At 59.7% G+C, this 21,078-nt stretch overlaps 7 protein-coding genes across 7 annotated transcripts; 3 read left to right on the forward strand and 4 right to left on the reverse strand.

Annotated features, from left to right (window-relative positions):
• Positions 1 to 756: 756 nt before the first annotated feature.
• Positions 757 to 1,641, reverse strand: PLICBS_000467 (uncharacterized protein; the record flags this gene model as incomplete). The annotated part of the gene is made up of 1 exon (XM_018318533.1): positions 757 to 1,641. The coding sequence occupies one exon, from the start codon at positions 1,639 to 1,641 to the stop codon at positions 757 to 759; it is 885 nt and encodes a 294-aa protein (XP_018184058.1).
• A 937-nt stretch (positions 1,642 to 2,578) lies between these two features.
• PLICBS_000468 (translation initiation factor eIF-2B subunit alpha) lies at positions 2,579 to 3,784 on the forward strand (the record flags this gene model as incomplete). The annotated part of the gene is made up of 4 exons (XM_018318532.1): positions 2,579 to 2,603; positions 2,674 to 2,743; positions 2,805 to 3,624; positions 3,683 to 3,784. The coding sequence occupies 4 exons, from the start codon at positions 2,579 to 2,581 to the stop codon at positions 3,782 to 3,784; spliced, it is 1,017 nt and encodes a 338-aa protein (XP_018184057.1).
• Positions 3,785 to 4,379: 595 nt separating this feature from the next.
• Positions 4,380 to 8,103, reverse strand: PLICBS_000469 (ergothioneine biosynthesis protein 1; the record flags this gene model as incomplete). Its single annotated transcript, XM_018318531.2, has 11 exons — positions 4,380 to 4,797; positions 4,997 to 5,451; positions 5,543 to 5,618; positions 5,690 to 6,383; positions 6,470 to 6,756; positions 6,823 to 6,844; positions 6,901 to 6,914; positions 6,970 to 7,087; positions 7,155 to 7,393; positions 7,503 to 7,621; positions 7,834 to 8,103. The coding sequence occupies 11 exons, from the start codon at positions 8,101 to 8,103 to the stop codon at positions 4,380 to 4,382; spliced, it is 2,712 nt and encodes a 903-aa protein (XP_018184056.2).
• A 2,170-nt stretch (positions 8,104 to 10,273) lies between these two features.
• On the reverse strand, positions 10,274 to 11,774 carry PLICBS_000470 (uncharacterized protein; the record flags this gene model as incomplete). Its single annotated transcript, XM_018318530.2, has 4 exons — positions 10,274 to 10,298; positions 10,503 to 11,194; positions 11,408 to 11,531; positions 11,596 to 11,774. 4 exons carry the CDS (start codon positions 11,772 to 11,774, stop codon positions 10,274 to 10,276), a joined length of 1,020 nt encoding a protein of 339 aa, XP_018184055.2.
• Positions 11,775 to 13,819: 2,045 nt separating this feature from the next.
• On the reverse strand, positions 13,820 to 15,502 carry PLICBS_000471 (uncharacterized protein; the record flags this gene model as incomplete). Its single annotated transcript, XM_018318529.2, has 1 exon — positions 13,820 to 15,502. One exon carries the CDS (start codon positions 15,500 to 15,502, stop codon positions 13,820 to 13,822), a length of 1,683 nt encoding a protein of 560 aa, XP_018184054.2.
• Positions 15,503 to 16,136: 634 nt separating this feature from the next.
• On the forward strand, positions 16,137 to 18,541 carry PLICBS_000472 (uncharacterized protein; the record flags this gene model as incomplete). Its single annotated transcript, XM_018318528.1, has 2 exons — positions 16,137 to 17,036; positions 17,087 to 18,541. The coding sequence occupies 2 exons, from the start codon at positions 16,137 to 16,139 to the stop codon at positions 18,539 to 18,541; spliced, it is 2,355 nt and encodes a 784-aa protein (XP_018184053.1).
• Positions 18,542 to 19,447: 906 nt separating this feature from the next.
• Positions 19,448 to 21,065, forward strand: PLICBS_000473 (uncharacterized protein; the record flags this gene model as incomplete). The annotated part of the gene is made up of 3 exons (XM_018318527.2): positions 19,448 to 19,465; positions 19,534 to 20,182; positions 20,230 to 21,065. The coding sequence occupies 3 exons, from the start codon at positions 19,448 to 19,450 to the stop codon at positions 21,063 to 21,065; spliced, it is 1,503 nt and encodes a 500-aa protein (XP_018184052.1).
• Positions 21,066 to 21,078: the final 13 nt, after the last annotated feature.

Below are 21,078 nucleotides of genomic sequence, written 5' to 3' on the forward strand. Positions count from 1 at the left end.
GAGCGAGTTGTACATGGAGGCACAGAGCCGCGAGACGCGAACGCGACGACAGCAGCAGTCCAAGGTCGGGAGCGATCGCAGCTGCGGGGGTTCTTCCACCGACAGCCAAACGGATCCCACCACATCCTCGTCGTCCTTGAACACTAGGTCGAGACCAGGCACGCCGCTGAATGCAGAAGCCCTGGAATTCGTGCCCAACGTCAACGACACCGACCCACGCGAGAGTGACGAGTCGATGATGAATGCTGCACTTCATCCAGTGGACACATTGATGGCGACGAAGGGGAATCCGACAGTACGGACGACCACTTCTTCGAGGGACGGCGGTACCGACTCGCATGCCGCGGGCGGGGGCCGCGCCGGGTTTGACTGCAATCATGGGCTGAAATACGAGTTTGCGGTGACACCAGACGATGACGGGCGGTTGAGGCCGGTTCCCAGACGAATGCCATCGCTGTACGAAGACTTTGAAAAGCTGCTAGAGAGGCGGCCGAGCTTGCCCAACCTATCGTCACTGTGGCCAGGTTGAGGGGTCCATGTGTCAGAATCTCAACTTGGCGGAACCTGGCTTATGCGTACTGTATGAAGTCTGATATACCTTGCTATGTACGGAGGTCGGCTTCGGATTCTTGTTCGGTCTCGTCACGTCACACCTCTGAGATGCCACTTAATGAAATCATCGCTGTCTTCAACGGAGCGCTTGAACTTTTGCGGAACGTGGTGCCGTAGGGACGCTGATGCAGTGGCTCGACTTGCTTATGCAAACTCTCCAAACTGGCCATCGTCGAAGCCAAGGTCGCGCAGCGACCTCCTCTTGCGCTTGACGTCTTCGGCGGTCGGAGGAGGGGGCAGTGCGAAGCCGCCCGCGGCCGCATCGCCCGTCTGTGCCGAGGATGATGATGACGGAGGAGGTGCCAGCGCAAAAGACTGGAGGGACGCCGACTCGGCTTGCTGCTGCTCCTGCTGCTGCGGCCGCCTCCGCCCAAACTTGGAGCCGAGGTTGACGGTGATGGTCTCGCCCTCCTTGAGGCTGTAGTCCTTGACAGGCTCCTTGTCCTTGCCCTCGCCGGCCGCGTCGGCGCCGACACCAGCGCCGCGCTGTCCGCCCTTTTGCGCATCGGCGTCGAGGCCCAGCCCGCGCCGCGCCTCCTGCAGCGCAACAGCCAGATCAAACGCATCGGAGCGGTCCTCGAAGCCAATGCCGAGGACGGCCTTGCGGCCCTGGTCGTCGCGCACGGTGATGGCGAAGAAGCGGCTGCTGTCGACGACGGGCTCGACGGCGGAGGGGTGCGTGTAGGGCGCGGCGGCGAAGAGCTGCGGCGTGGAGGGCGAGGAGGTGTCTTCGAGGACGAGGTCGACTTTAAGGTGCGACGAGGGCGAGCCTGATGATGATGATGGTGTTGGCGAAGAGGAAGTGGATAGCGGCTCGAAGGAGGAGGAGGAAGAGGAGGTCTCGATGACGCGCAGGCGCGCAGTGAAGATGTGGCGCGCTGGGTCGGCGGTCCAGGCGGTCGCGCTGTGGCCGCGCATGGAGGTGAGCGGGGGGATGTTGTATACGTGGACGGTGTTGGCGACGAAGAGGACGCGCTGGATGGCGTCGCTGGGGAGGGGGCGGCCGGTGGCCGGGTCGACGAGGTCCATTGCGTGCGGGCGGGCGGGCGAGGTATCAGACGCGACGACGACGGGTGGTGGAGATGTAGAGATGGATGAAGAGAGAGAGAGAAAGAGAGAAGGACGGGGGAAGATTACGCGCAGGCGGTCAACGATCGTCGTCGAGTGTGTGCTCCGGGGCAGCCCGCCGTGACGGGGCGGACGGACGGGATGGGGAGGGAGGTCGTATTCGTGGTGGTTAGCTTGGTGCTGGTGTGGGACGAGTCCAGGGTCCGGCCTGTGTAGGGATGGAGGGGTTGCTGTCCCGTGGGTGCTGGCGGTGGTGGTCGACGGAGGGGCTATTGCATGTCCCAGGGCTGTCAAGACGAGCCCCGCGACGGCTGACGTTTGACTGCGTGCCCGCTCGTTGACAAGTGTACAGACGAGGATAACTGGGATCATATGCGCTTCCGGTGGAGGAGACCCTCTAGGTGTGAAGAATTAAGATTCCTTTGTTCTGTACATGGGACATCAAGGGCCACTTCCTTTGTGGTGCCCAAGAGCATGGACGACCCTGAAGCTCCCGTTGCACCTAAAAGTGCCCTGGCTCACCCGTCAGCGGTGGAGACGGCAGGCACTGCACCTCACCTGGGCAGTTGCCCCCATCAGCTCTGAAGCTTCAACGGCACAGTACCTACTCTCAAAGGGTGTCCACTGACTGACACTGCCAGACGGCGCCCCGTGGATGGCGGGGCAAGCTGGACCCAACATACCTATGCGAGGTGGCCAGTCAGTTCCAGGTTGGCTGCCCCTCCATGGGCTGGCCCTCGGCGGGCACCTCTGCCGATTCGCGCCCAGCAAACAGCCTCCACTGACTCACCTCCAAAATTCCGCCGTGGCCGTACAGCAGGCTGGCTAGCCTTGGACATCGTCTCGTCGTCGACCTCATCCCATCGCAGTGCACGCACAAGACGCACCGCAACCGACAATGGCTTCTGCCGACCCGGCCGATGGTGAGAAAAAGCCCCTACTCTCCTGTAACCCGACTCTGAGCCTGCTTGCTGACCCAAGTCCTCTGTCTAGCGGCCGTCCATGCGGCGCCCTCGGGCGACCTCCCGATCCGACGACACTCCGTCTCGTCGTCCAACTTCGAGTACGTCCCTCAAGCCACCGCCCTGCCGAAACGACTCCCATCTAACCAAGGCCCGCTTCAGCATCGTCAAGACATACCGCGATCTGCTCGCCTCCGACCCAGACCTGACCAAACCCGTCGCCGCCATCGAGTCCCTCATCGTCCTCCTCAACTCAGTGCCCTCCACCACCGTCTACGAAACCCTCGACACCGTCAAGATGCACTCGGACCGCCTCAAGGCCTCGGTCGCCAACCCCGTGCCCCTCACCGCCGGCACCGACCTCTTCCTGCAGTATCTCGTCTCCTCGCTTAAGCAGCAGGACGGGAGCTTCGACGCCGTCCGCCAGCACCTGCTCCGCAACGGCCGCCTCTTCGCCGAGCGCGCCATCGACGCCCGCAACGGCGTCGCAGAGGCCGGCTGGCGCTTCGTCGGCGAGGGCAAGTGCGTCCTCACCCACGGCGCCTCCCGCTCCGTCACGGGTGTCCTCGAGCGCGCCTCCAAGGCACTCAACGCAAAGTTCCGCGTCGTCTATGTGCGCGACGAGACACGCCCCGAGGAGAGCGACGTCGTCGTCAAGCAGCTGCGCGGCATGGGCATCCCCGTCGCCGAGATCCCCGAGGCCGCCGTCGCCCACGTCATGGGCCTGCTGCGCCAGGTGCACATGGTCTTTGTCGGCGCCGAGGCCGTCACCCAGAACGGCGGCATCATCTCCCGCATCGGCACCTACCAGATCGCCCAGCTGGCGTCCAAGGCCAAGATTCCCTTTTACGTCGCCGTCGAGACGCACAAGTTTGTGCGCAAGTTCCCCCTGGACCAGCGGGACATTGGCTTCACGCAAGAGGTGCTCGACTTTAGCACCGACGCTGCCAGCAAGCAGCCGGCGGACGCTGTCGATTATACGGTAGGCTGGATCCTGTTGACTATGTTATGCTCCATAGGACTTTGCTGACTGGCTGCAGCCGCCCGAGCTCATCTCCAACCTGGTGACGGAAAATGGTGTCCAGCTGCCCGGCTACGTCTTTGAGCAGCTCCTCGACATCTACGGCAGTCTGAACGGATGAAGAGCGCAAGTAGTCGACACTTTACTGACCGAGCGGCAGCGCCCTCCTTCACGTCATTATGTGGCCTCTAGCCTCGGGTTATCAGACTTGCAACGTAGGGCTAAAAAGATACCCGGCATCCTGACCAACAAAGGGTCTGAAGCCAGCTTACTTTCCTGTGGCTACTCATTGAGTGATTACGCCTAGAACTCGGGGGGCGGCATCGATACATGTGACAGGGGGTAAAAGGTTTCGATTCCCGGAACATGGGAGCTACGCACGAAACTGTGCGTGACCAGGATGGAGAATGACAGACAGAATAGCCCAGAGGCCAAAACAGTCCACAATAGACACATGAAGCGAAAGCCGCGCTCGCATTCTTTCAATTTGGTGAGCGGGATATGTCGCGCGCTTGCTCAAAGGAATGGGCAGTCGGGCAGTAGGCCACAGACTGTTGACTCGCGAACAGAAGAACCCCCCCCTGTTACAACCTCTGCATCCCTAGTCGTTGTTTCACGCACCCAGAGCCCCTTGTTACTCACGACTGCCACGCCACGCCACGCCACACAGTCAAACACATGTGCCATTGCCATGTGCTCGCTCATGACGTGCCCTCTCACTGCACATCCCGCACCACCCGCGCGCCGACCCACGCATAGGGGTAGTTGCGCTGATACCAGTTGACGAAGCTGCGCCTGCCGGCGATGCGCGGGTGCGTGGCCCACGAGCCGCCCAGGACGACGTTGTGCTTGCCGTCGAAGAAGTCGGCCGTGTAGGCCGGGTAGAGGGCCATGGGGGCGAAGCCCTCGTGGCGGCGCAGCGGGGAGCTGGTCCACTCCCAGGCGCCGCCCATGCCGGCCTGGCCCGCGAGCCGCCCGCCCAAGTGCGTGACGGGCACGGGGTGCCAGCGCTTGAAGCCGACGTTGGCGCCGGCGCGGGCGAGGTCGACGAACAGCTGCTCCTGTGCGGAGGAGCTGTCGTCGACGGGGGATAGGGATGGGGGCGTTTCCTCGACGCCGTCGTTGACGAGGTGACTGAGATGGAGAGTTAGCTTTTGCTGTTTACAATGCTCTGCCTGGCCGTGTGATGAAAGAGAGTGATGGTGGAAGAGTGAAGGCCGGACTGCTGATGGCCCCTAAACAGATCTTAAAAGGGGGAGGGAGAGGGGGTTCCCCCAAGACGTTAAGAGGATTCAGGGGTTCCAACAAAAAGAAGCACACTCGCAACACTCACCCATTCACGGCAGGAACCTTGTTCGCCAGCTTGCTATGCGTCGACACCTCCCTCTGCGCATCCACATACGCATAAATGCTGCGCGCCTCCTCAAACGTGGGCACGCGGCCGCCCATCCACGACGCGCAGCGCGCGAGCTCGTCGTACGACGCAAAGACGGGCCAGTCGAGCGCAAGACGCAGCGGCACGAGGCCGTACACGGTGCGCACCGCCTTGTCGCGCAGGAAGGCCTCCGGCAGCGCCGAGAGGATGCCGCTGCCGCCGCCGGCGGCCGAGGGCGAGCGGCCGTGCCCGTTGGCGCCGTTGACGCCGTTGGTCGTGCCGTTGCCGTTGTGCCCGCCGTGGCCGTTGCCGTTGGTATCGGCGCCGTTGCGGGATGGCGGCGTGGGCGGCGGGGTGGTGGACCAGGAGGCGGGGATTTGGGACACGTTGGTGTCGTACATGAACTTTGCGTACTGGATGACGAAGATGTGAGTATCACGGGGGAGACAAAAGGGGTAAAAGAGAAGGGGGGGGGGGGGGGGGGGCAATGGTCGAGGGGCGCACCTCTTCGTTGGTGATGGGACGACCCTTGGCTTGGAAGGCATGGACAGCCTCCTTTCGAGCGGGCTTCTCGTTGTCCCTAGTATAATCCAGTCAGATTCCGCGTCTTACATCGTCCATGATACGAGCAAGGCCGTTGAGAAAGCTTACCAGCCATAGTAGCGAGACGTGTCAGTGCCATCCTCGGGGTCGTCCATGCCAATCGTGATGGTCTGCGCGGGCACATCGAACCACTCATTGGCAACACGCGCCTCAAACGCCTTCTTGGCCATCATCTCAAAGTCGGGCGTCGCCGCATGCGGTGGCGGCAGCGTGCGATCGCTCTGCAGCATCATATACAGCAGCGTCTCAATATGCATGAGCTCATGCTCAAAGCCCACCCACACGCCGCGTCCCACCCCACGAGGAATCGCATCCGGCCCCTGCGCATACAACCGACGCAAGCGATCCCGCACGCGGCCCTGATACGCAATAATCTCCGCGGCGGGCGGCCACTCGTCCGGGATGGCGGAGTGGTCGTGGCACTTCTCCGGGTTGTCGACGTCCGGGTCGATGCCGCGCTCGAAGATGGAGACGAAGCTGGCGGGCTCGGTGTGCGGCTCGCCCGTCGTCTTGGCCAGCTGGATGTCGAGGAAGGTCGGGATGTGGCCCAGGTAGAAGATGCAGGCGTTGCGCAGCTTGATGGGCTTCTCGTTGAGCTCCTGCTCGGGGAGCATGCCCCGCGTGACGACGTCCCAGGCCTCCCACAGGGCCTCCCAGTCCTGCATGGAGGGGAGGGGCCCGGCGGCGTAGATGCTGGGCACGCGGCTGAAGGGGAGCTTTGCTCGCTTCAGCATGTGGAGGCCTGTTGCGGTTCTCACCTGTCAGCTCTCCAGACACCTCTCTCGCTTATCCATGATGGTGAAAACGTCTTGTAGGTTAAGTACTCACCATACTCGCCGTTGCGCGTCCACACAGCCTCCTCGACGAGGCCGGCCGCCTTCCAGAGCGTGTCCGCACCAAACTTGGAGTACTTGAGGCTTTGCTCGATCTTGACCCGCTCGCGGGCCTTGACGACGGAGCCGAGGACGGTGGTCTCGCGGACGGGAGCAACAAAGGCCTGGTGGCGGCCGCCCTGGTCGTCGTAGACGTACTCGCCAATGACGGTCCACTCGTCGACGTCGAATACCTGTTCGCCGTATATCTCATTGGCGTGTGCGAGGCCGTTGAGGATGAACCTGAAGTATTGTAAGTGCTGTGGATGATAGGATCACGGGGATAGGGGTGGGTTGTAGTGCTCTTACTGGTGTGTAATGCCTTTGCTGTCTGCGTGCAGTCTGTGTAAATGAGAGCTCGGGTCAATCACGGGGGTTGCAACACACCATTATATGCGCGGCTATAATACGGTCTTAGCAAAGTCACTGGCACATCGCTATGCAGCGTGAACTTACTAGATCTTGTCTGGGTCGCCGCACGAGTCGAGCCCGACAACCATGTAGTCATTTTCAGACTGCAGCAGGTCCGCAAAGTCCTGCAGAAACTCGGCGCCATCTTCACGGTTGAAGTTTCCTACATCGTCTGTCAGGCCCTTGAACAAGATTCTACAGATCCATATAGGTGATGAGATAAAACATACCGATACTCGATCCCAGATGGAGGATGCACTTGGGGCGGCGCAGCAGCTCCTGCTGCTTCAGCCACTCCTTGCCGTCGTCGTACGTGCCCAGCAGGCCGTGGCAGGAGACGTGCTGAAAAGCCGGCACGTGTGCGAGGGTGCGCTCGAGCTCCTTCTGCGACAGGTCGAGGGCGTAATAGTCGATAGGCTTGGCCTGGTCCTCAAACGCCTGCAGGAGGAGGCACACCTTGCGCAGGTTGCTGTGCCGCGTCGCAGAGGAAACGCAATGGTCAGCCTTCTTCACGTACAGCAAAGGGCCTACGGCAAGGGGACGCAGCCACACAAGCCGGGTTGAAATAAAGGACGAACCCGCTCCCCAGTTCAATCACCATGGACCCCGCCGGGATCTTGCTCGCGAGCTCGGCCGACGACCGCTTGAGCAGCTCGATTTCGTAGTTGGTGAGGTAGTACTCGTCCAGATATGTGATCTGGATCGGACATCAATCCGAGGCATGAGTTGGACCGCCCATTCAAAGAATATTTCTCATGTTTTTTTCTTGTTCTTTTTTGCAGATTGTTCCAAGGAAGGGGAGGGGATGGAGAGCTTCTTACTCAATGCTCTCACTTTCCCGAGGGTGGGGGGGATGGGCCATGGGCACGGTAGAGACAGAGAAAGCATCGGCATGCATAGAATACGTACATCTTCAAATAGCTGCAGCCCCTTGGCGTCGTATAGCAATAGCGTAGGCAGCGCCCGGGAGCCAGTCCCATCGGTCGGGTTGAAGAGCGCGGCGAGCTCGTCCTTGAGGTTTATCTCGACCTTGTCGCGGCGTATGTCGATGATGTCGAGGCCCGCCGCCTTGCGGCCCGTCGGCTCGCTCTGCTGGGTGTGCGCGGCAGCAGCATAGCCGGCGAGCTTGCTGCCGATGACGGGCACGCGGCTGAGGACCTGCTCCTTGACGGCAGGCATACTGACGAGCGGGCGATGATGCGTTGCGCGGGTGGTCCTTGGATGTAAGCGCGCTTCTTCGCGGTCGAGGGAAACGTTGAGCGTGTGTGGGGGGGAGCCGTGCTACTATGTACTACCAAAGACAGACTTCCAGGAACAGAGAGACACGTTTAAGATGGGGTTCTTAAATTCTGACTGCCGGAAGATGGGATAAATGTCCAAGGTTAACATGTGGGAAGGGGAATAGTAACAGAAGACGGCAGAGCCGGGCCGCACGCTGGCGAGATGGATGGCATGGGATGGCAATGGGGGGGCAGCAGCAGCCTCTCCACGGATCAGTGATCGCATCCCGTGGCGCCCCGATCCGCCACAGCCTGCAGCCAGCATGGGTTCCATCGTTGGAGAAACGCCTCCGCAGCAGCCCAGGCACACGCTGGCGTCGCAAAACGTGCGCAGGGCCAAGCACCCTTTCTGCCGCGAGCGAGCTCTCCTGCTCCCCAGGGCCGAGTGGGCTGACCATCCACACAAGCCCCCGGCGTTGAATGGCTGTGCGTCAACTGAGCGAACCTGCTGGCCTAGCCGGGGGACTGGAGCGATGGGGTGGGAGCCACTCTAGATGGCGGGGCGGCGGCGGGCATCCACGTCGTGATGATGCAAGTCATGACTGGAGCGCGCGCGGCATGATAGATGCGGCGGCGTTTGAGTGCTGAATTGCCGGTTCAGGCGGCGCCTGGCCGCGGCATGTCCGGCATTGAGATGGAATCACTTCTCACTCTAGCGTTCAGCTGTATTCTGTCCATCAGGTTCACGGATGAAACGGGCGCAATGTGTGAAGAGAGCGCCCCCAAGGGCGTGCTTGATAATCTCCGCCAGGCACCACGACGTGTGCCTTGCGATGCCGCGCTCTCCTGCCAGGGACACACACACCACACTCACTTCGGAGACTTCGTCTGCCCGCTGCGGGAGCGGGGGTGCGCGCGCAATGCAACGCAACACTCGGTCTTCTTTTGGAATCACGCAGCTAAACTCAACTGCGGCATGGCGACGAGACGAGTGCCCGAGTCGCATTGTGTGGTTGGCCATGCCAATGCCACGGCGGGCGATATATTGGGGGGGTCTCTGGGCCCACGCGGGACAAGAGACACGCCGCCTGTGGAGCAAAAGTAGCAGTGAATTACGGAGTACAACGCGTGTGGATTGCCGAAGAGGCGGCATCCCGGTTCTCCTCCTCTTCAACCCCGCCGCCCGGGATGCCGGGACGTCGAAGGGGGAGACGTTCGGTTCGTCGGCGAGGGTCCTTGCGGCGGCGCCGGGCGACGGGCAGACGGATAGTCGGATTTGTCAAGGGCGCGGCGGGCAGCGAGCTTGCAAGGGTTATGTGCTTCTTCTCAATAGTGTACCTCTTTGCTGACCACCGATGTGCCGACCGTGAATGCGCCGCAGCCAACGAAGCTTTGGGTTTGCACGATGCGGCTTTTGCCAGGGGGGTCCGTCAGCGAAACCTTGTTCCCGGTCGGTCGTGCTGGGGGAAGAAGACAGCATGGACAGCTTTGACATGCAGATTGCGGAGCCGACCGGGGGAAGAGTCAAGTCTATGACGACAACAGGCTGTTGGGCCACATTGGCATCGCGGCACTTTTCCCGCACTTTCCCCTGGTTTGGTCACCACAAACGTCAGTTCGCGCTGTTGCTGCTGGCATCGCACGGAGCAATGGGGCCGGTAACTAACGTCCTGTATCGAGGTGGATGCCGCTGATACCCGTTAGGGGTCGGGCTGATGATCGTCCTGCCAGAGACACCACGGGCATGGATCACATAGCCATCGCTCGCTCTGCAGGAACGGACTGGACTGTGCTAGGAGCCGGCCCTTGCATGGCCATCCAGACCGAGGTGACAGACGCTATCACGACGTTGGACACGACGTGCGGACATCCTGAATCAGCGGTCCCTCCCGGCCATGTCGGGCTCTGCTCCCAGACTGCTGTGCAACCAGACTGCACACGCACACCTTTCTGACGTCGGCGTGCATACACGCACATACACGTACATACACAACGCACGCCGAACTAGGTACACACACAAACGGACATCGGCCGCTTGCACATGCTCGTTCCGGCGAACGCGTTGCCGCGCTGCGGCCTGGGGGTTGAACCATGGACGGACGGGTTTCGGGGCTTTGCGCCAACACGCCTCACCTGTCCGGTCGCTTCTGGCCCCTGCCAATGTCAGCTCCGTGCTGTGAGCCAATCACAGTATAGGCCCGGCTCCAAAACCTGCTGGATTGACTGCTGGATTGACTGCCAAACAAACTGCCAACATTGAACTGCTGGACTGCCTGCCACACTGACTGCCAAACTGACTGCCAAACTGACTGCCAAACTGACTGCTAGACTGCCTGCCGGACTGCCTGCCAAACTGACTCTTGGTAGCACCTTGAGTTGGGCAGAGCCAGGTCCGTGCCGTCTTGTTCGCCTCGTCGGATTCGCTTCAGTAGCCTTTGCAGCTCCGGGTTTCCTGCGGCACGCATATGCTCTTTAGGCATGATGATCGTTGCGAATCGCCTCCACAGCACGTGCGCCTTGTCGTGTCGGTGTCGTTGCCCGGCCTTGAACGAGTTGTCTATGTCCCATGAGACAGCCGCGCTGCGCAGCAGGATCGGCCGTTCCTGTACCGGTCGGAATTGGTGGAGGCCGCCGCAAAAGAGGACGATTGGGATACTGCCGAGGTCTCGCTGTGAGCCGCGGAGCCGGCAAAGCTGCTCGATGACCGCGTGCAGCGTCCGTGCCCCAAGTATGCTTACCTCGTCGATGACGAGGACGTCCTTTTCCTGCCAGTCCACCCGGGTCTGGCCGTTCACGAACCGCTGCTCCGCCTGATTGGGCAGGCTTAGCCTACCGACGTCTTTCGACGCGTTTGTCCGCGAACTCCCGTGGTCTTTGGTGAAGCCGTAGGCGGAGCGTATCGTGATGCCGCTGGTCCGTGCCGCGGCCATCCCAGACGTCGCCGTCATGAGAAGGCGGTTCGAGGTCCCTCTTGCGGCGAACGGGCCCATCAGCACTGCGATGACGTGCGACTTCCCCGTCCCGCCTTCGCCGCCGACGAATTGGCACAGCTGCTCGACGCCATTAATTATTGGATCCTAGGCCGGATGGAGCGAATGATTTGAATCTTGGCACAATTCGGATTAATTAATCAATTACATACCTTGTGTGGACACTACCGTACATGATCAAGTTCAGGAGGGGTCTCAAAGTCGGAAGAGAAGCTAACCAACGTATGAGTGTTTCCCTGTCGATAGGGTCGAGGTCGCTGACATACCGCATACTGTGCCCAAGGTAACCTCGATGCCGGTCATCACAGCCGGAATAGCCAGGTCCCAAGTCACGTCCACGTACGAGCGATCGAGGGTGACCAAGAACACAATCCGTACGCCTGATATTATTACCTCCCTAATAGTCTGGTCAGGCCATGGGTAGGTGATTTTCGATAATTTCAAAATTTGTGCTAACTCACAGAGTGCCGAGGGCAAAGATGGCCATTACAGCCGCCTTCTGGGCCCTTGGGAGATGAAGCTTCCAAATATATGGGAAGGGAGTAAGGACAATGACAATATCAGTCGAGGTATTAACAACGGCATAACCGAAGTAGAACTTGAACAGATCAACGCCACACGAGTAGTCGGTCGGAGGCATTGGATTGACTGGATCAAACCTTTCCCAAATGGAGCGTGTCGGTAGACATTGGAAGATAACCACTAGCAGCTGCAGTAGAAGTGAGCATGCTGACTCCCTCCCAAGATCAAGTTTTGAGCATGGAAACTTACACCTGCGAATCCCCAAGCGTAAACAACACCAAACAAGATCCAAAGTATAGCCTGAATCGAATCCTGGACGCTGAAAAGACGCCAAAATAGGGCAAGTACAGATAGTTTGATGAAGACTAAGGCAAGGATAAAGGCAATGCCGGAAAGAAATGAACCTTGCGCGTAAACTTTCCTGGCTTCAGGCGGAGCGGCCCAAATATGCTTGCCAAACCCATGGAGACCTACTGTGTTCGAACTTAGCCTGGTCTATTTATGAGCCAAAACGGACTCATGGATACTTACACCAGACAGTGTGCAGGAACATGTACATTGCCGACCAGACCTACTCTTTCCATCAGCTTCATGTCTAACGAAGAATTGGCCATTTAGAACGAGGGAAGCGGTAATTACCAGCGAAATGAGAATCAGCCAGTCGTCCAACCATAGTCTGTTCCTGGTGAGTCTTCGGCATATGACACGGAGAACAGTGACAATGACAGCCAACGCCCAACTTGACGCCAAAAGCGCGACAATCAGCGCGTGTCTATTCGCACTGAGGTCCGTTCCTGGTGGTGGTTCTCCGAGAGGGTGCATCGGGGAGCTAGTCAGGGCTCTCGAGCAAAGGAGGACGGTCCAGTCGAGACGAGTTGATTCTATTCTTTCTCTTTTGTCCTTGGAGCTGTGCACGCTCTGGACATCGATTCGTAGAGTTCGCAACCATGATGATATAAAGGGCCTCGATGCCTGAGTGTGACAAAGCAGCCTCGAGAAATCTCCAGCCAAGCGGCGCAAATAGAGTTCGCGCTCTGGACTGCGCCAGAGTAGGCGTTGTGATATGTGAAATTTGAGGCGTCATGTAATGTCAGTGCCTGTAAGCCACAGCTCTGCAACTAGGTTCGTTCCTATCCTTATACCGGGTTACTCTCTGTAATATGCTCGAAGCACTCGTCTCAGCTATGAGCGCGTTAACTCGGATACAATAATGTTTCGTCGTCTCAATCGAGCTGGGCGGGCAAAGGGTGTAACTTTCAGCCCCTGTGGTGGTTGCACGCACGCTTCATGTTGCAAGCAACTAACACGCTGCCGGCCATCCACGGATGCGGGCGCCCCTTTGTGACGAGTGTCTGCCTCGGTGCATATGGTGGGCTCCGGAGAGAGAATGTGCTCGCCGCAGATACCTTGAGAATTTCCACATGGTCGATTATCTGCACAATGGTTTCAAGGGCAAAGAATGCTGTGGGGACTTTGTCGGCCACCGAGCCGAGTCCCGAGCTGCGCATCTCCACGGATCCTCAGCAGCGGTACCCCGACTCTGGGTGGCGTTGCGGCTGAATACAAGTTCCCCCTCCCCTGCCCCTCCGCCATGTGGGCGGCTCAACTCCACTGACTGGACCTGTCAAACAGGTTGCTTGGGAGCGCGGGAGCCTTGGAGCGTCAGCCAAGCCCATGTCAGCGGTTTCCAAGCATCATGGCATAATATTCACGGGGCAAGATTGGCCGAGCCAGCCAGACGATTTGAATAGACTGCGACCATGTCATGTGCCGCCTATGGCTAATGGCTTTTAAACCGCTCCAACCGTTCGCAGTTTTGGCCTTTCTTGCCTCTCGTTCCTCCCATGCCCTCCAGTCCCTGTCATACAGGCGGGTCGGGATCTCCCGTCGCGCAATACTTACAGAGGACAGGTATAATGCGATAGGAGTATATCTACGTTGGCTATCAATTATGTCTGTTGAAGTCGGCTTCAATGCCAACTCCCCCTTATCAATGGTAATGTTCGAATTTCGTGCCAGACACAAACCGTAACGACGGGGGTGTCATACAACAGAGTACAGAGCACGCGCCAACATCTGCCTGTCGCTCCGTCGGGGGTATAAGTATTACTTCATACAACACACCAAGCAATCCCTTCTCGATGCCGCGACACCGTGCCACCCTCACCAGCTTCGTATCCGCGTCTGCTGTCCTCGCTGCAAGAATCCGTTCGCTTGCCTCTCAGCCGCCTGAGAGCTCACCAACCTCTTCGACAGCCCCGGCAGCGTCCCCTCGACCCTTGCGCCGTCAAGTCGAAACGGGCCGTCGGCGTCGAACATTTTGCCGCCGCCGCCGCCGCCGATCGTCACGTAGCGTCCATTTGCTGCCGCCTGCGGCTTGACCCTCCTGGTATTGTTTGGTGTTGGCTGTCTGCCGCCACCGCCACTTTGCGGAAGCTTGCTGAATGCGCTCGTGATCATGACAAACACCCGCAGGATATACAGTATCGCGGGGATCTTGAGCATCTCTAGCAACGCCTCGTCTGCGCTTTGGTATCGTGCGGGGGTGTTGTTGGTGGCGACTGGTGCCAATTCTTCCGTGTCCACTGACTCTGTGTCTGGACCCTCGGCCTCACGGCTGCTCTCGAGCACCACCAGAGTCTCTTCCATCTCTTCGATCTTTATCGTCGCCCGCGGAGCTTGGCTTATCGGCCGACGGTCCTCCGTTGTTTGTGTGAGAAGTCGTAGCAGCGCGTCCTGTTGCTTCGTGGTGTGGTAGCTCGTTTGCTGCGGCGGCTCGTGCCGCTCCTCAATGACACCCAGTCTGCCAGACCCAATGCCAGGTCCCAGCCCCGATGTTTTCGTGTCGGCGGTGAATTTGGCTGGCGTCGGGTCAGGCGTCTCGACCGGTGCCTTTTGTAGGTTCTCCATCTGCATCGTCATGTCCAACCCCTGCGCGATCGCATCGAGGCTCCTCTCGAACATAAAGTCTCTACCAAAGTCGATGTGCATGAGTGTCGAATCGTCTTTTCGGCCGAGCCCGTGCGATGAGAAGCGCTTCATGCCGTGCTTCAGCTGCTGCCCCTTGCTGAGCAGCCGGCCCTCCATCTCGACTCGCAGGTATACCGGTCGCCGACTGTGCTCGAATGCGAACGCCGTACGGAACTCTTGGCTGTGCGCCTGATCCGGGTCGAGGCAGTTCTCGGTCAGCTCCCAATGCAGCGTCCGCAGTCCGTCTCGGCCTTTTGGCTTGCCGACGTTACCCTTGAACACCCATCGGCCGACTTTCTCGTGCGAGCTGATCGACTCATAGCCCATGCCCCCTACCTCCACGCCCGGGCCGCCCATCGTGGGCGTAAACTTCATGCGCCGACTCTCGCTGCGCACCGTCTTGGTCCCCGTAAGGAACCTCGGACCAAAGTAGTCTGTAATCTGCACCGCGTAGTCGGAGGCGAGGTCTGCCTGCTCTGCGCGCTCTTTGCGCCGCGCGACGAGCGCATACGACGACTTGTCCTCGCTCACGGTGACGAAGACGCTCGCGTTCTGGAGCCACCACCCGTGCGGCTGCTTAAAGGTAATGTCCATGTAGACGACGCCCGCGGGCCGCTTCTCGACGCCCAGGACGCCCCATTTCGCCTTCTTCCATTGGTACTTGCAGTCGATGTCGACCTTGCCGATGGTGGTTGAGCCGACGCAAAGATGCGATCCACGCGCGGCCTCCTGGTCGAAGCGCTCAAAGTCGTTGCGCCCGAAACGGCGCACTCCAAGAACTAGGCCTAGCGGTCGCGACGGGGCATGCGTCTGCCGCTGCTGTTGCGGTTGCGGTTGCTGTTGCTGCTGTCTATGAGGCAGAGTATACTGGCTCATGATGACGGACCTGCCAATGCGATCGCTGAGCGTATGCCTACCTGCGGTAGGATCGAGGACTTCAGGCCAAGGACTTGAGAAGAGCGTCGAGGACTGTGCGATCGATTGAGGTCCTGCATCAGGCGGACCGTGGGCGGGAAAGGCTGACGGGCGACCCCTTCGGGAGGGACAACGGCCATGGGTGTGGCGAAGCGAGGCGTGTTTTCGCCTTGCATTAGGGGCATTTGTGAGGCCACACAGGAGGCAATAGTCGCCTTCAGAACCACGCCCGGCAGGGATCACCAGCTCTCAGCCACGCCCGCAGCCGGTCATACGTGCGGCTGAATTCAAGTCGCGGCCGACTTTGGTTTGGCTGCCTGCACGTCGACTTGACAATGTCGTCGATCGTTGTGCCTCGGTGTCACTGAGCGCTTGCTACAACTCTCACGCCCGGCCTCGTCGTTTGTGCGCCGCGACAACCTGCCGTCGCTCAAGTACGATGGACTCGTACGAGAGACTCGGCGGCCCTCGCCTTCGCCCTGGCTTCACGCCGAAAGGCGATAAAGAGGCTCGCGAGCGACGACGTGACCTGAAGCCGCAGCCCTACTATCCGATGCCAAACACAAATTACCCCGTCTTGTCGGCGACGCAAACGATGTCTTCGTCGTACATGGGGGATAAGAAGCCCGACGAACCTGGGTATCCGTTGCCGTCCCGCTTCGACTCGCCGAATCCCGTATACGGCTCCTACACTGTGCCGCCCAAACCATACCAACCCTATCAAAGCGACGTGGGATACCAGCAGTATCCCTCATACCCCGTGCCGGAACAGCCCATTTACCAGCCATACCGTCCGCCCGGATCACCCAGCGCCGACCAGAGCAGTGTCAACCCTTATCGCTACCACTCGAAAGGTACTGGCGGCCACGTGGATCGCGAGGAGCAGCCAAGCAGCTACGTCCCTCCGCAAGATCATTATGTACCTCTGCATTCTCCGCCGCAGCAGGACAGTGGACTATATCCTTCGGAAACCAACGCGCAGCAAAGCCCCTATGGTTTTGACGCAGAGAACGGCCGCCGCCGCCGCAAGGGCCCGAAACAACCACGGCCAGCAGTCAAGGAGCCCCTTACGTTTGAGTTGAATCCGCTGGAGCCCCAAGACGTAACCATTCACATGTCCCTCGATGCGACAGACGACGTGGAAGATGTCCTCGAAGAGTTCTCCCGCCTGCGGAGATTGGGCCGCTTCAACGACGCCGCTCGGCATTTCGACGCGCACTTGGAGCACTTTCTCGATAACAAATACGTCCTGACACAGTACGGTCGCTTTCTCGCCGAACGAGTCAATTCAAGCGAGTTCGCCAAGCTCGCGAAGCGGTTTCCACCACAAGAGGCCGCGGTCGACGATGCGTTGGAGCTCAACTGGGATCTCCTCGTGTACCTGATGGGATTGGACAGCGATGTTGAAACCCCAGTGCTGCAAGACGTCGACAAGCTTGGGGACAAGGCGCTGGACCATTTGCAAGAGAGCTTTCCGAATCTCGATTCTACAGAGGTGAGCAGCACGCGACATGAAGGGGATTGTCAAACACTAACCGCGCATAGATGGAGCTTTTGCATCTTGTGCTCATTTGTTCTGCAGCCTCGCTCGACGACTTCCAGGAGCGTTTCAGTCCCTACACGTTCGCCGACCTATATTCTCACCTGTGGAGGCAAGGCATGGTGTGGGAGCTATGCAGCCTCTTTCTCGCGCTCGAACCCATTTGCGGCGTGGAAACAGTCTTGCGGATGTTCTTCCCTTACTTCATGGACAGTCCGCTATCGTCGTCCGATGAAGGCGGCGTTCGACGCCTCGTGGAAGATTGGGACAGCCCAGATGAGGCATCCGCGTTCGCTCTGGTCGACCTCTTCACCTCACTCGCGCTCGCCTACATGAAGCTCCCCAGGAAGAGGAAAATCATTGACCTATGCCTGGACCACGCCAGCAAGTATGCTAGCGCCTTGATCTCAACGGACACGCATAACCTCAAGTCTCGGCCCTGCCTCCGCTATACAATGGCTGGGGTCCTACTGGAGAGCTACGACGACGACGAAGGCGACCAACGGCCGATTCCCCTGTCGCTGGACTCTGGGGTTGCAGGGAGTATCTTCACGACCAGGTATCTCTTTCCGCGGGCCAGCCTGCCCTTGTACGCGCCGCTCGAAGATGAGAAGCCGTTGTGGTTGCCACGCAAGACGAAGACCTCACGAACCGCAAGGCTCACTACGAAAGCAGTGATGAAGGCTGCGGAGGACCTGGGTGACGTCGAGATGCAAGAAGCCTGTCTTCTCGAAGCGATGGAGCAGGGTGAGGAGGCGCCCGAGCTCGTTGTGGAAAAGCTCGATGCCCTGCAGGCCACCCTGGGCAGTGGCTTGGCTCGCCAGAGCACGTTGTTGTTCCGGTATATGCTCAAACAGACACCGGCCTCTTTGGAAGAGCTGCGACGCGACATTCTCGCCCAAGGAGAGACTGGGCGGCGCAGTACATGGCAGGACTATTCTCAGTGCCTGATCGTGCGAGCCTTGACGTCCGGGAAACGGGCCAAGGAAGCCTACCAGAAGAAAGCGGATGCGATTGAGGAACTTCTGGACCCGCGGGAACGAGAGCGACAGACCTACAGAGTACAGAGCGGCGTCTATCCCGTCGAAGCCTACAGGGCTCCTCCAGAAAGGCCTGTGCAGCAACAACAGCAGCCGCAACCGCAACTACAGCCGCAGCCGCAGCCACTGCAACAGCCGCAGCCTTATCCGGCGCCACCAGGGCCCGTGTACTTCAATCTGACCGTCGTCAACCCGCCAGTCGAGCTTGATTCATCTGAGCAGGCCAGGTACAAGCTCGCGCCTCGTGGAGCAGGTAGTTCAGACAAGCAAGGCGTGAACAGGAGGAAGAAGGAGGTGACGTGGAAGGCAGACGCGAAGCTCGCGACCAAGTTGGGGCCTGGGGACGACGATGTTATCGGTGCGACGATGTCTGTGGTGCCGGATCTGCCCCTGTACACGCCCAGCACATTGTACGACTAGTCGGGATCGAGTCTGGTTTGCCAGGCGCGATGGCGAGGGCCGTGAGTTGATGCTGGCAGGGAGTCAAGCGAGCGGGGGAATTTTCATGCAAGGGAGCGCGCATTATGATACCTCAATACCCCATGATACCTTTTTGATACCTCAGGCACCCAAGAATTAGCCTGGAATTGCATCGCAACTACCTCTCGCGTTTTTGAGGCCCGCGGAGGTACCTTCCTCACAGGCGCAGTTGCTCCGTTCCAAGCCAGGGAAGGAGCTAAGGAGCTCTTGAGGTGCTTGGGGGAAACAGAGAAGGCACATTGCGGCACGGCCGCACCTTCCTCGTCCATGGACGGCCAGGCTCAGGCCAGCAGGTGCAGAATGCCTCAGGCTTGCTTCAAGCCTCCTGTCATCGCTGAAGCGCGCACATCTCCCTACGAGGATATGCCGCTTCGCGCATTCAAACACCCAAGGTTAGATATCCTGTTTTCGACCCAACAACGCTCAGACAAGTCTGGGGCACCTGGCGTCACCACGCCCCCCACTCCCAGTGACGACCAATGACGTCGTTTCGCCCCTCCCCCGAGAGGCCTCACAAGACGGCCTGGCGCTTGGATGGCCAACCAAGGTCCCTGGGGAACGCGTCGGGCCATGCAGATGGGCCCCTTTCAGCTTGCAAATCCTCGGCTTCAAGCTGCAGTGCAGCACCGGGGGCGCTCTTATTTTATCCGTCATCCCTGCTCTGGCGCGACTCCCTCCGCCAAGTCCAAGGTGAACCCGCTGGCCCAGAGAATCTGCAGCAGTCGTCGCCCCGCCACCGAGCACCTTGAACATTACCCCGCGACACGCTCCTGATTTCAACGCTTCCACCTCACCTCCTTTCTTGCTGTCCAGCCAGCCTCGCGACAGCCCGTACTCATATTCACCATGGCTTCAGGACACAATGTGAGTCGCATCCCTTTGCTCTCCCGGTTGCCGTCCGCGCTCCGGACTTGCTCGCTTACACCTCGCAGGACCCCAAGCTCCTATATGCCGTAGATGGCATCAAGGCTTACCACATCGCCAACGGCAATGAGGAGTCTCTTACGCCCACTGGCGCCCAAACGCTGTCGCTGCTTATGGTCCCCACGTCGTCCGGGTTCGCAGATCCCAGCGGTGTTGGCAATGGCGAGGAGGACTTCTACCTGCACCTTCATCTCCCTCCCGAGCTCGATCTTCCCCTGCCAGCCACCACGCAGATATACCATCAACCACCCACGAGTTATCTGATCCCTCGCTGGGACCTCGGACCCGATAGCGGAGCATTCACGCGCATCGAGTTCCCTGCTGCAGGTAGCAGGCCCGGCATCCAGGAGGATGTCGACACCTTCGAGACCATCCTGGCCCAATGCACCGCGTTTCTCGAGCGGACGCCCGCGCCGAGGCCGAGGAAGTCCAAGGCCGCCGAGGCCAAGGCCGGCGAAGCCGCAGGCGAGGAGCTGCCACCCTATAACCCGGCCGACTTTGATCCGGGCGAAGGATACGTCCAGGGGAGCCACAGCTCTTCGTCGGGCAAGGGCGGGCGCATCGTGCTTGTGGACGAGGAGGACGGCAGCGTCATAGGCGAGCTCAGCGAGGGCTTCCAGGTTGTCGAAGACGGCGCTGTACGACCGGGATCCAAGGGTATGTGAGATTGTCACGTCTTTCAAAACTTGACTGACCTGAGGCAGATCCCGTCGAAATCTCCCTGCCTGCGGATGGCACCCAGAACATCGCTGTTCAGCCGCTCTCCATCGAGGATGAATTGCATCCCGCCTACCGAAAGTCCACCTTGGTCAACACCGCCAGCAAGGCATCTCGCTTCATCATTACCACGTCCGACTACGTCACCAAGACCTTGCAATCGCAAGCCGACAACTTCACGAAAAACACGCAACCCGTTGCCAAACCTGTGAGCTTCAGCCCGACAACGCACGCGCATATCCGACGCATCAACCAGTTTTCTACAAAGACTGCTGGCCTGTCTGCGACGACCGTGGGGTCCATCGGCAAAGTTGCACAAAACTTTGGCGCCCATGTTACCAAACGCAAGGACGGCAGAGCGCGGGGCTACGACAAGGACGGCAAAATGATTGAAACCTACAAGCCGGGGATGCTAAACAAGAGCCTGATGGCCTTTAACACGGTCGTCGACGGCATAGAGCAGGCTGGGCGGAACCTGCTCACCAGCACGTCGGCCAGCGCATCGCAGGTCGTCGGCCACCGATGGGGCCCCGAGGCCGGAGATGTGGCGCGCAATATTGGCGGCGGCTTCAAGAACGTTGGCCTCGTCTACATCGATGTCACGGGCGTATCGCGCCGAGCTATCCTCAAGAGCGTGGCCAAAGGCATGGTTGTTGGTAAAGTGAAGGGCGGCGGTGAGGTTATTGTTGGCGGGGGAGACGGCGGCGACGCTACAATCGCAGCTGGGGGGAACGGCGGCGGAAGCACAGCCCAGAGCGCATACGGTGATTCTGCCAGTGTTTCCGGTGGGTACAGCGGCAAGGGGAAGATGCCCAGCTCCTGAGCATTGAGGAGTG

The sequence above is a fragment of the Purpureocillium lilacinum genome (genome assembly GCF_023168085.1).
Source record: "Purpureocillium lilacinum CBS 284.36 DNA, scaffold_1, whole genome shotgun sequence".
NCBI classification, from domain to species: Eukaryota; Fungi; Ascomycota; class Sordariomycetes; order Hypocreales; family Ophiocordycipitaceae; genus Purpureocillium; species Purpureocillium lilacinum.